At 44.3% G+C, this 13,107-nt stretch overlaps 1 protein-coding gene across 2 annotated transcripts in view; it reads right to left on the bottom strand.

Annotated features, from left to right (window-relative positions):
• E(z) (histone-lysine N-methyltransferase E(z)) overlaps positions 1-13,107 on the bottom strand; it is a 34,148-nt gene that overhangs the window by 4,925 nt on the left and 16,116 nt on the right. For both annotated transcript variants that reach the window (XM_089551526.1, XM_089551524.1), the window contains 6 exons: positions 12,191-12,401; positions 8,625-8,812; positions 6,549-6,810; positions 1,999-2,112; positions 941-1,002; positions 781-876 (listed from right to left, as the gene is read on the bottom strand). In XM_089551526.1, coding sequence (XP_089407652.1) covers positions 781-876; positions 941-1,002; positions 1,999-2,112; positions 6,549-6,810; positions 8,625-8,812; positions 12,191-12,401 — 933 coding nt within the window. The remainder of the gene's footprint in view (positions 1-780; positions 877-940; positions 1,003-1,998; positions 2,113-6,548; positions 6,811-8,624; positions 8,813-12,190; positions 12,402-13,107) is intronic.

Raw genomic sequence — 13,107 nt, forward strand, 5'->3', positions numbered from 1 at the left:
TTTTCTACTTTATATATCGAATCCGGTTGGCCATGAAACGGATATTTCGAACTCCCCAGTGCCAAACTGCGCCCGTTCAGATGACAGGCGGCAGGCTTCGCCGCACTGCATAAATGACTGGTGGTGATGCAGCAAGCGTTCACGCCAAAGTTTGCACTTTTATCTTGACTCGCCAACAGCGGCGTGTAGGGTTGCAGTCCGGCAACCAGCATGCGTTCACGCCTCTGACATCCGTCGACAGCACCATGGAAGCAGCAGCGCAGGTGGTTGTAAGCTTGCAGTAACAATCCTGTGCTCATGTCGGCTGTCGCGGAGGTGGTGAAAAAGGCAATAGCTTTCGCTCTGATGTACCTCTTTCAACGTGGCACGGCTTAGATGCAGGGAAGTCTCCGTAACCAACGCTTATTCTGCGCTTTCGGTGCTATGCGGGGAAGCCAACTTAACGGGCACTCGGTTTTTTGCGGCCTTCGCAATAGCCGCAAACACCTTCGAAACGCCACCAAGTACGCTGTCCCTTCAGCGACTAAACTGCGCCTCTGTTGTGCGCGTTTCTGACGAGATTTTACATTACGAATTTCGGCTATAGCAAACTATCATATGAATTTTTATTTGTTTGCCGGTTTCATTCTATTGGTATATCGAACTTTTTCGCGATCCTTTTAGAGTTGCATATAGCATCTGGGATCAACTCTATTCAGTAATCTCATTAGTGATCCCCATAGCAAAAAAAATCATCGTACCTTTACATGTTGACAGACATTTTATCCAGCAGCAACTTACCTCTCCGCAATACTCAGATATGAACTCATTTTTCTGAGCTGTGTCCTTCAAGAATATGCCCCAGCCAGCAACGTCAGACGGAGCCAGCAGAAGATGCTGAAAAATTCAAAGCCAGTTGTTCAAACTGCACTCATTCAAGCAACGGGTAGCTCTGACTCACCTTTCTGAGACCCCTTTGCACACTCACATTCTTGCACGAAATATTTTGGACATCATATTGGTCTGCGTGGAATATAGAAAAAAATGATGGTGGCTTTTGTAATGTTTTCACTGGAAAATATCTCAACACAAAGGTCTGGTTAACAGAAGTTAAAGTAGTTCCAATGAAATATCCTACATGATGTAGAAAGGCACCCAATGAGGACGGATGTAACCAACACAATGAAAATGTATGACCACAGTACTGTGCAATATTTGGAGCCATTTAAAATTAAAACTCGTATTTAAGAAAACTCCTGACTCCAACTTGAGAAAAATCCAAGAACATTAGCCATGAAAACCAGAAAAATTCCAGCTTAAGAAAACTTGCAATAATCACAGTTAAAGCTCCATTACTCCAAAACATGGGGTAGAAACGTGGAGGCTAACAAAGAGGGTTCAGCTTAAGTTAAGAACAACGCAGCGAGCTATGGAAAGGAAAATGATAGGTGTAACGTTAAGAGATCGGAAGAGGGCAGAGTGGGTGAGGGAACAAACGCGGGTTAATGACATCTTAGTTGAAATCAAGAGGAAGAAATGGGCTTGGGCAGGGCATGTAATGCGAAGGCAAGATAACTGCTGGTCCTTAAGGGTAACGGAGTGGATTCCAAGAGAAAGCAAACGTAGCAGGGGACGGCAGAAAGTTAGGTGGGCGGATGAGATTAAGAAGTTTGCGGGGATACAGTGGCTGCAACTGGCAAAGGACAGGGTTAATTGGAGAGACATGGGAGAGGCCTTTGCCCTGCAGTGGGTGTAGTCAGGCTGCTGCTGCTGCTGATGATGATGATGACTCCAAAACAAAAAAACCTATACCCTAAGCTTACAAATGGACACCACACTGAAAGGGGAAAGGAAAGCAACAACAACTGTCGTCAGCAATTGCACTACAATTAATATTTGTTGTGAAGCTTCCGATTAGTACTGATTAGCTGCTCATAACTGCTGACAACGCTTTAGCTGTAATTACACCGTTAAATTCCACTCGAAAGTTGGCACAAAGAGAGAGCTGTGTGGACGCACCGGCTCCACAGGTCTGGCACAGGTCAGGGTCACACTCCCGCACAGCCAGGTAACACGGACACTGCTTGGTGTTGCACTGAGCCTTGCAGCGGCACCCTGGGAACCTCTGCTGACCTGCGAGAACATCAGATGGGCAGAACCTGGGGTCAGGGGCTGCACTAACCCACCTCCACATAGCAGTGCATTCCAGTGCCGTCCCGAGTTCATAACAGCACACTTTGCATTGCATTAAACCTCCAATACCCAACTTATAAGGGAACCACGGAAAAAAAAACTACTTCATTGTGCTGAATGTAGACACATTGCTCCATCCATCCATTGCTCTTTTGTGCTTATTTCATAAATATCTTTTCAGCACAAGGCCATCTCCATTACCTCTTGAAACGCCTACACGCATTTCACGCCGCCTACATAACCAGAACAGCATAAAACGAATTCACGGTAGAACCCTCGCTTTTAATTCATCTGCACTTCCACGTGCCATCGCTCTTTGGAATGATCTTCCTGACAATATCGCATCCATCGTCAATCATCAACCATTCCAGGATCAGCTACGTAGATATCTCACATGACATCGCTTTTTCTCCTATCTTTGATTTTTTTTTTGTTGTCGCAGTGTACTTTCGTTCCTTCATTGCCATTACGTTTTGTTTTGGCCGTATGTCCGGCATTCATGCTACTAATTAAGTACCTTGTATCCTATGTATAATTTTGCCTTTAAGTACATTAGTTTCTTTTTACTTAATCTCTTGTATCTCATGTTGTATTAATTAGTTTCTTTTGTACATTTGTCGTTCTTTGCCCCCCTTACTCAATGCCCTTCTGGGCCCTGTAAGGTATTGTGAATAAATAAATAAATAAATAAATAGACACATTCAAATGCTAGCATCGAGAATTTATCAGCCTACTAAAATTGAAAAAAATTGTCATGAATTCAAAACATTCGTGAATAAACAGCGCGAACGAAGACGAGCACAAAAGACAAGGAAACGGACGACACAGCGCTGACTAACAACTGTGTTGTCCGTTTCCTTGTCTTTTGTGCTCGTCTTCGTTCACGCTGTTTATTAAAGACGCTTAACCAACTAGCCCGCCAAAACGTGTTAACGCATCAAAACATTCGGCATTTGGCCCATTTCGGGCAGCTAGTCCAAGATATGTGCAAGACCAACAAGACCTTGAAAGGATTCAAAGGCCCAAGGATAGTGGACAACTTTTTATGGGACGAATATCTTCCTATTTTCCCTGCAACAGTTGTCAGAAAAGGAGAGACAAGGAATGGTTGATCAGTGACTGTAGGTGGCACATTCACAACACCTGTTATAGCAAACAGCTGTTGTAAGGGTGTTTCCAGACCACAGCTTCACTGTGAGCAACCAAAAAGCACAGCTGGCAGTGAAAGTTTTTGGCCTTACAGATTAATGGCGCCTTGCACGGTTCTACTTGATTAATAACCTGATGCATTTTCTTGAGTATAGCGCCACTAAAGTCTGCACAACCCCCCTGGCTTCCTCATAGTGATGCCATTTACATCAAAAACCACTGGCTGCTGAGGACATGTTGACAAGTTGCAGGAAACTGGAGATACATTCATATAACAATGGACACAGTAATTAAAGAAAACATGACATCTTAGCAGTAGGTTAAGCAGCTAGCCACACTCTCTTTTTATCACAACATTGTGTCATGAAAAGAAACAGAAGCACACCTCTGCAGCTAAAGCATCTGTGACCCATGTTTCTGCCCTAGTATATCACCAGTTTGACACCATTCCTTGAAACCTCCTGCAGCACGACTTTGGTGACTCTAGAAAGGAGAGGCCATGAGCTTTGCTGTCAGGTCTGCTTCTTTTTAGATGCCCCCTAACTCATCTTTTGGAGATCTTATGCATATCTTTAAAGCACCAAATTTTTAGTGTGCTAGCTGCCATAAAAGGGCAGTGGCGCATCTTAACTTGACCGCTGCACCACTGCACCAGGAGTGGTAGGAAGACTCCCAGGGATCTTTGAATGGAGAGAATGACCAATGCCATATACATGGACATTAGCCCATTATCGCTGTCTGAACAACTGCCCTCTATGAACACTGGATCTGAAAACCGAAACTGAAGGGAAAACCAAACTGATAATGCACCTAATTTGCATTTGGCCTAAGTATGCATATCGACCATCATTTTTTTGTTGTTGGTGGCATGCTGATTTGTTGCACCACATGCACCTAAGAAATGAAAATTCTGTTGACAGTTAAGCCTCGGCCTTAAGGATATGAAGCAGTAGTGTTAATGGGCCCCTTCAGCGGCCTGAGGTACTCTTTCTATGCCACTTCATAGACACGGACACTGCTCTTCGTTTCATGGAATTTCGTTTTTACACCTCTGGGATTGCCACTGAACATGCACTCTCTCTGTTGCATTAAAGGGACACTGAGGAGAAATTGAAGTTGGCTTGTATCGATAAATTACCCGCTCCTGATTTACAAAAACGCCACTCATACTGATAACAAAGCTCTTGTAACGTAGAAAAGAGCAAGAACCAAAAGACAGGTATCGCCGCCACAGGCCAAACTCGCAAGTACAAGCGTAATGACGTCATAGGACAAAACAGTGCTGCTAGAACCAATGGTTCTAGCAACTCTAGGACCCGAGAAGCCCCAAATCCCTGAGGCGCAGCCAATGCATGCGCAAATCTCCTTGACGTCGCCAGATGGCGCCACGTGCCCGGCAACTACGCGCGCTCCTGAAGCATCGGGACCAATCAGCGCCTGTTTTCCGGTGGTAGGCGGGCTCCCGGTATTCCGCTAGCGGTAACAAGGTACACGGTATGCTAAAGATGTCTATTTGCGAGAACTTCGTTTTGACGACTTTGAGACCGAGATCCATTGTAACGCTGGCAAAACGCCAGTGCAAACGTAATCGAAGCGACTGTAGCGATGGCCGCAATAGCCGATAGATGCCTTCAACGTGCGGCCGGCGGTAGCTTTCTTTTTGGCTGCTGCTAGGCCGCACTGCTGGCCGCCAGAAATCACGGAGTCTGCGGTACGTCATGCGCACGTCATGTTTCACGTCACTTAGTCCTGTGTCGTCATAGGAGAATCCCAAGTTTGAATCAGAGCGGCGGGAAAAACTTGTTCAACTTCGAATCCAAATTTCTTAGAAATAAATGCATATTTCGCTGCCGGCCAAGTGGCAACAAAGCCATGACATGCCGAACTATCGGATTTTACTATAAAAAAAACATTAATAGTGCTCTCCTCAGTGTCCCTTTAATATGCTATCCACAGCCACCATCCTTGCACATGAGGAAAGGAAAAATCATTCATGAGTGCAGCGAAAGCATGTTGCCAGCAAGGTTCTCTGAAAGACACAAGAGTTCTGTTGTGCGAACGACCAAGTATTGGGGATGAGTCAGACCCTGCACTGAACCTCCCTAGTGGGTTCCAGCACGCAGGCAATGCTATGAGGAGAAAGAATGCCTGAATGAAAATAGCAAAGTGCAGGGTGGCCCTTTATATGCATTACTCCAAGCCCGATGGAACACTGCCTCCAAGCCTTGAGCTTAAAGTGTGGCGCGCAGCTTTACAGGGACCGTGAAGGAAAACTGAAGTTTACCACATCCTAATGACAAAGACGCTACGTTCACTGAAAATAAAGCTTTCAATGCCAGAGAAAAGGTAAAAAAGAAAACAAAAAACAATACCAGGGGCACTTAAAAAACTTGCACGCGAGCAATGTGTAAGCATTGCAATTCTACTCTAAGTTGATTCTATTTCTTTGCAATTGGCGCAGTCGTAAGCAGTAGTACTGATTTTACTGTTCAACATTTCGTACATTCCCGCCTTTGATGGCAACAAACCATTTTGTAACGCTTTCTTTTGTAATTTTGTAATGCTGCCGCTTTTTGGGCGACACCGGGTTTTCATGTCTATAAGCCATCTAACGCATCTAATGCATTAACAAAATAATAGCAGTGTCGCCACCCCCATCCTTTATTGCAAGCAAATTGTGGTCCATCAAGACTTTTTTTTTTTTATGTGTATCCTCAAGGCTAGGCTACATCGACCATTAACTTTTAAATGGCAATCACGGAGTCCTCTTTGGCTTTGAAGTCATGAGGTTGATTCCAGAGGCGGGCAAAATTTTAAATGCCATTTTCACGTCAATAAATGCCTCTTTTCCTGCTGGACAAACATGAACGTAGCCAGAAAATTTCACAAAGAACAAGAATTGGATGGAGTTATCAGCGTCTCTTTAAGAGTGCTGCGAGCAGCTTTTATATACAGTGAAACCTCCTACGTCATAAGTGGGCACTAAATGCACAGGGTTTAATGGAACCTAAGTCCTAAGTAGGAGATTTCTTTTAACTATGACTAAACGGAACTACTGGTTAAGAAAGCCCCCCTTAACAAGGTTTTACTGTGCTGCACTGACACCCAACAATGGCTGGTGAAGTTTATGAGTGGTGACCATGCACCCTACACAAACGCACGCCTTTACAAGAGGAGACGCAACCGAGCCACAACTATGAGACAGGCAGGTTGGAATGGATGCGTACAGTCCGAGTTGCAGTGGCAGAACTTTTCGCAAAAGTTCTGCGCCATGACACAGGGGCAGTTCTGGTCGCAGGCCTGGCCTGGATGGTTGCAGGGCGTGTAGTTGTAGACGTGGTTCGAGGAGCTGTCCTTCTTGAGTTGGATCTTGCGGCAGTGCATTGACCACAGTCGATGCTTCTTCTTCTTCTTGCGCGGTGGCGTACTGTCATGCACATGCTCCTCTGGTGGGAGGTCCGCGAGTTCCCGCTGAGCAAAGGCATACACCTGGAAGTGCATGACCATAACTTCAGGGCGTCAAGTGGCATTGACGTGCTATTTACACTACAAACAAAGCACGCTGCACCAAATCAGCATGGCGGCTCATCGCAAGCTGCCATGATCAAAGAACACAGACTGAAGCAAACAAAATTTGGTATGCAAAATTGGCCTTCTCAGCTTTCGAAAGCATCTAGTAGAGTGGGTTTGCAGTTGCATGCTGGTTGCGAATTTTTTTGATAACTTCTTTCCACCTAAATTCAGTTCAGTTCAGTTTTTGACCTTAAAATGGCTCCCTTTTTTTTTGTTGGGGGTGGGAGGGGGAGTATTACATGAGGGGTGGGATTTTACTGAAATGAGCAAACAAACAGCAAAGATTATTTAGCACTGAAGGTGATCGGTAGCACGTCCTTGAAATGTAGATGATCAAGCGAAGTTGACAATGTCACGGGGTAGGCCGTTCCAGTCTGTTGCTGCTCGAGAAAAGAATGAAGCAGAAAAAGTGGTAGTGCGCGATGGTGGCTGGGCAACTTGTGGGGAATGACTAGTGCAGTGAGATACGTGTGTGCTGCGGCTGTGATATACGGTGACCGAATGAGTGAAGAATGGAAGAATTTGTGATGAAGGGCGAGACTTGCAATGTGGTGATGGAACAAAAGGGGCACTAGTCCTGATGTTGCTTTCAACGAAGAAATTTTAGCGTCATATGAGTATGATGACTGGATGAATCTAGTGGCACGATTTTGAGCTGCTTCTAATGTATTGATTACTAAATATTATTGGTGTGGGCTCCATTAGGCTGAGGCATATTCTAATTTTGGTCTGATAAGTGATTTATATGAGAGTAAATTTACATGTGGGGATGGGCAAGGCAGAGATGGCGCTTGACAAAACCGAGTGTTTTATTCAATGCTGAAATGATATTGCTAATATGGGTGTGCAATAATAAATCATAAGACAAGGTGACCCCTAGATACCTATCAGATAGCAATAATTCAATAAGCGTGTTAGCACCCTTATTGAATTACTTCTGAGCGTGTATCACACTGCATTATACAAAAGTCTTGGTTTTCAGAAATGAAGTCAATAAAACAAGGCCAAGGATCTTTTCTGTTGTTAGCAGAATTCATTTTTATGTTGTGGCACATGACAGCATGATTGCAGTTATGGACAAAACTGCACGCACGCAAACACACGGCGCACCATGCACGAGCACTAAAAACAATGAAAATGCACAGCAGAGTGTATGTGCACGCACAAAAAGAAAAAAAAAGGACGTGCTGCCCACAGGTAAAATGGAAAGCAAAAAAAAAAAAAAAAACGGTGGGCATGGCAGAGGGTGGGGAGCAGTTGGGATGGAGGGAGTAAGTGGACTGGAGGGGGTCGGCATAATTAAAAAAAAAAAGAAGAGCGCTACAGCGAGGAGGTGCCATACGGCTGCTGCTCCTGTTGCCATGACATCAACAGGATCACGTGAAGTGGGAAAGCTACAGCTGGGGGTGCGTTTATTAAGCGGAGGAAAAAAAAAATCCAAATTTCGACGACTAAAACTGAAGGTGCGTTCATTATGCGAGTGTGTTCGTTACGCGAGTAAATACGGTAAGTATGGGCTTCAAAAATACTCAAACACGGCTGAGTTGGTACTTGCTTAAAACAGCCAGGGCAATCGACACAAAGCAGGGCTGGGAAGGACGAGCAACCACTGGTTGTTCCGCAGCTACTTGTCCCTGTCTGCTTTGTGCCATGTCCCTTTACGTGTGGGATTCAAGTTTGGTCATCATCACTGGAACTGCACCGTACGCTGACTAATGACAGTGGCTCACCTGTGCGCAGGTCTTGGTGAGGATGAGTGTGGCCAGTGCACAGTAATTGCCATAGAACACTCTCCACAGGACACGAAAAAGCGACTGCTCGGCGCCAGACCACTCTTCCTGGAGTTCCTCCTGCGATGGCTGAACCACGGGTTCGAGCGACGCAAGCAGGCGAGCAGCCTTGCTTTCGAACGATTTCCCTGCACACAAATGTGGATGACTTAACCAAAATGGGGGCATGATGTGCAACTGCTAATTAGCCAAGATGTGCTAATGGTTACGAAACATAAAAAACTGCAGTTTTGCATTTGAATATTAGTACCACTCCTGGTAGAAAAAGTATTCACACATATAACTAGCTTATACAGTCAAGCCCACTTATAACAATACTGGTTATAACAATATATTGGATATAACAATGGTCAGTCATGGCACCATCAGCTTTGCCATGTGTTCTATGGTAAAATAAACTGCTTATAGCAATGCTGTCAAGGCACATTATTGGTTATAACAATTAAATCTGGTAATTGAGTGTCAACCATTATAGAAAAAAAAGGAAATGCTACAATCACACCAGCAAAACCATGCTTACAACACAAAAGCGTGCACATGTGGGGCCGACCAATGGACTAAGCTGGTGCAGCAACGCCACGAAAGCAAAAGTGGCTGGCATCATTGCATCAGGAGAGCTGCTGCCCCCAATCAGTCGGTGCAGTGCGCGTGCATGCAGCCAGTGCAGTTTTTCTCTTGTCAGCTGTCACCGCACCCTTAGTTCTGCATGCTGTTTGAATTTCCCGTAAGAATCACTTCCGGAAAGCCGGTTTGATTCCTGTGACGTGGAGGTGCGCGAAACTCCCGGTGGCGCAGTGATGGCGGTGCTTTGGTAATCGGTAAATGGTGAACATTGTTCCGGTTCCCTGAAGTTCGAATTAACGAGCTTTTACAGGCATTAGGACAATCAAACCCCTCCGGATATTTACTGTCAATAAATGCTCTGAAGTTTGTCATCTTTTCTTTTTTTTGGCACAACCCTGTTATAACAATTATTGGTTATAACAATGGTATTTCCATGGCACTTGAATATTGTTATAAGTGGGTTTGACTGTAAATCACATTTTAGCCTAAAACTCTTGCCCATTTGGAAACCGCACCAAGCACATCTTGGCAACACGATGGAATTAGTTCAAAATCTTGCTGTAAGATTTATTCATGCATCGTACTCATATAACATCAGTGTTTCATCTCTAGAAGCAGAATCCGGTTTATCAACACTTTTATGTTGATGTCGCATTTCCAGCCTTTCACTGTACCACAAGTTCTTTTTGTCGTCCCTTAATCAAGCACCATACATCACAGCAGCAACATGCATATCTTATCGAACCAGCCATCCACTTCATAGTTGTGCACACACCCAGACCACCACCTTCACTGCCTCATTTTTCTTCCGAACCTCCACAGACTGGAATGGCCTTCCCCACGAAATCGCTGATACTACCTGCCCTTCGTTTTTGCAACTTGTATCTGATCATTTTTTCAATAACTGTTTACTATGATTCTTACTGTATGTATAAGAACCCACCGCTCATGTAATGCCCCTACGGAGGACTTTTATGGCAATAAACTGAACTTATCTGAACTGAACATGTCCTGAGGTGGCGCACAGTCAATAAGCTATCAATTCAAGCATGAACTGGCGCATACCCTATCCTCATTGGGCTACTACAACTTGAATTCCAGATCAAAAATCGTTTTAGAAGCTGCTTAGAAAATTATGTAAAATGTACCGGGTATCCACCCCCATACACATTTTCCTTGTGATACACTAGCAGACACCAAAACAACATGCATTGTAGTGACATCAAGTCACAGGACTCTGCTATACTGTCCTGTAAGTAATATCTCTTCTCGTCGCATACAAGTCGTTAACCAATGTACATTTCTTGTGGTTGTCCTTGATTCTCATTCGAAGTACACAAAGCACACAGTCCGCGTAAAACAAAAATGCGCACATGGCACCTGTATACTAATCAAAGCACGACATTATTTTCCTCGAGAAACATAACTTCCCTTGTCTTGCTTTTATCGCCACATTGCCCATTGCATTGTATCATGGGGAAACCTTTACAGTATGTACAAAATCAGGCCATTGTACCACAACTTTCAGCTCACACCGTAGCAGTGCTTTTCCGCATCTTCATGATCATCGCATGCTGCCAATTTGCTCCTTGGAGAAATACAAATATTTAATTGTTTTTAAAGCCATCAAGAACCTTTTGCAATTAAAATGTTTGATGCTTGGGAGCAAACTAAAAACAATTCAAAAGATTTGCCACCAATAACAATTATTTGCTCCCAACAGTGCATACTATAATTACAGCAAATAGGTTTGGTTTATGGGGTTTTAACGTCCCAAAGCGACTAAGGCTATGAGAGACGCCGTAGTGGAGGGCTCCGGAAATTTCGACCACCTGGGGTTCTTTAACGTGCACTGACATTGCACAGTACACGGGCCTCCAACCTTTTTTTCTGCATTACTAGTTTGGAATCAGCTTCCTACTAATATCAAAAGTTTGTCACCTTTGGGCATTTTTAAATGTAAGCTAATATCACTTTTCATCTCCCTGCTGTGATTTACTACTGATACTGTATAATGCATATTGTTCTGGTCCTGCGTTCCTTTATTTCTGTTCATGGTAATTTTGCCATCCTTCCACTGTGAATTGCTGTTGTTGCTTTGCTGTTTGCAGTTCTATGCATATAATTGCTGATAGGAGGTCCTGATACAGCCTTCGTGCTCTGGAACATCCTTCTGGATATTTATCAATGTAAGCGTTTATGAACAAATAAATGTTCTTCTTCAACAGAAAGAACAAAAAAGTTGCAACCAAAAGAAAAGAACTTAGAAACACGAAATAAGAAGACCAACTCCCAAGACAAACATTACCTACGAACAAGAGCAACAAGGACTGCAGAGAGAAACACCTTTCCACTCCAAACATAAGCAGCAAGAGCTACTGCAGCCATCTATGGCTATGGACATAACATGGACATATAAATTAAAAAGTGTATTTCTGTTCACTTAAAGATGCTTGCTATTTGTGCACACTGGCACTATGGGAAACGACTGCTGCTCCTGATCAAGCTGCCACAGTAAAATTTTTTCAGTAAAATCTGGAACAAAACATTTTCTAACTGCATTCGAATCAAGCGATCTCATTCTTCTATGAGTCAAACAGTGCATGATTGGTTTGGTTTATTGGGGTTTAACATCCCAAAGCGACTGAGGCTATGAGACACGCCGTAGTGAAGGGCTCCGGAAATTTCGACCACCTGGGGTTCTTTAACATGCACTGACATCGCACAGCACACGGGCCTCTAGAATTTCGCCTTCAAGAAATTCAGCCGCCGCGGCCGGGATCGAACCCGCGTCTTTCGGGTCAGCAGCCGAGCGCCGTAACCACTGAGCCACCGCGGCGGGGCAAACAGTGCATGACTTGCAACAGCACCGGCAACAGTTGTGCAAGCGTATGTTCAAGCTGTAGTGATGCAGAGAGCCAGGTGCAAAAAAAGCAGCCAACCTGACAAGCTGTTGACAGTCATCTGAGCTGGCTTGTCCAGGTCCTTGTCGGAGGTGTCGCTCTTCTTGCTGTTCGTGCGTGTGCTGTCGTTGCTGTCTTCACCGCTGGCTTCGTTCCCGCTGTCCACCGAGATCTGCTTCTGCATCTTGCGCTGCTCGGAGGACTCCCTCTCTTCTTTGAGCTTCGCCTGCAGCTTCGCCTTCACAGAGTCCTGAGAAGACAGGAAACGAAGCCAACTCTGGACAAACAGCTGTGCACCGCACAAAACGGCAACACAATCAGACAAACTAGATGAAGAAATAGCGGAGAAGAACATCAGAAACGCTGCAATCACAGACATTCAACAGAGCGTCAAAGTTTTATAGCAACAGCTGTTAAGGCGTTTCCCAGGTTATGCATCACCGTCATTGTATCACAAATGAGTGCAAGGAGTAAATGAAAGAGGGAGAGAAAAAAAAAAAACAGTTGCGCCGCATGACGCTGATTGGTCAGAACATAATGGCATCATGAGTGACGTCATGGCAACAATTCGTATACACAAAGTAGAAAAACAACGAATTTTACCAGAAAATTCGCTGGTGCAAAAATGGTGAATTTTTTTGCTCTGGTGTGAATCTAATATCGTGTCTCTGCACAAAATGTTACATAATTTAATCCCTGGATTGCTATTAACAGGTGCCCAGTTGACACAAGCTTGAAAAAGCACAATTTTCAATCCGGACTGTGCAACAGAGGGGGAAAAAACGCAGCAGTGAGCATTAAACAGCCTCTTTAACATTAAATTATGTTAATAACAAGCCATCAACTTCGCACAAACCATTATTCCTACCATCCCAAACAAGGTTTAGCATGTTGATAGTTTGAAACGACAATACTTCACGGTCTTTGCAAAGCACACCACACAAAAGAAAATTAGC

This window comes from Amblyomma mixtum, chromosome 7, assembly GCF_055824585.1.
Source record: "Amblyomma mixtum isolate Tamu chromosome 7, ASM5582458v1, whole genome shotgun sequence".
NCBI lineage: Eukaryota > Metazoa > Arthropoda > Arachnida > Ixodida > Ixodidae > Amblyomma > Amblyomma mixtum.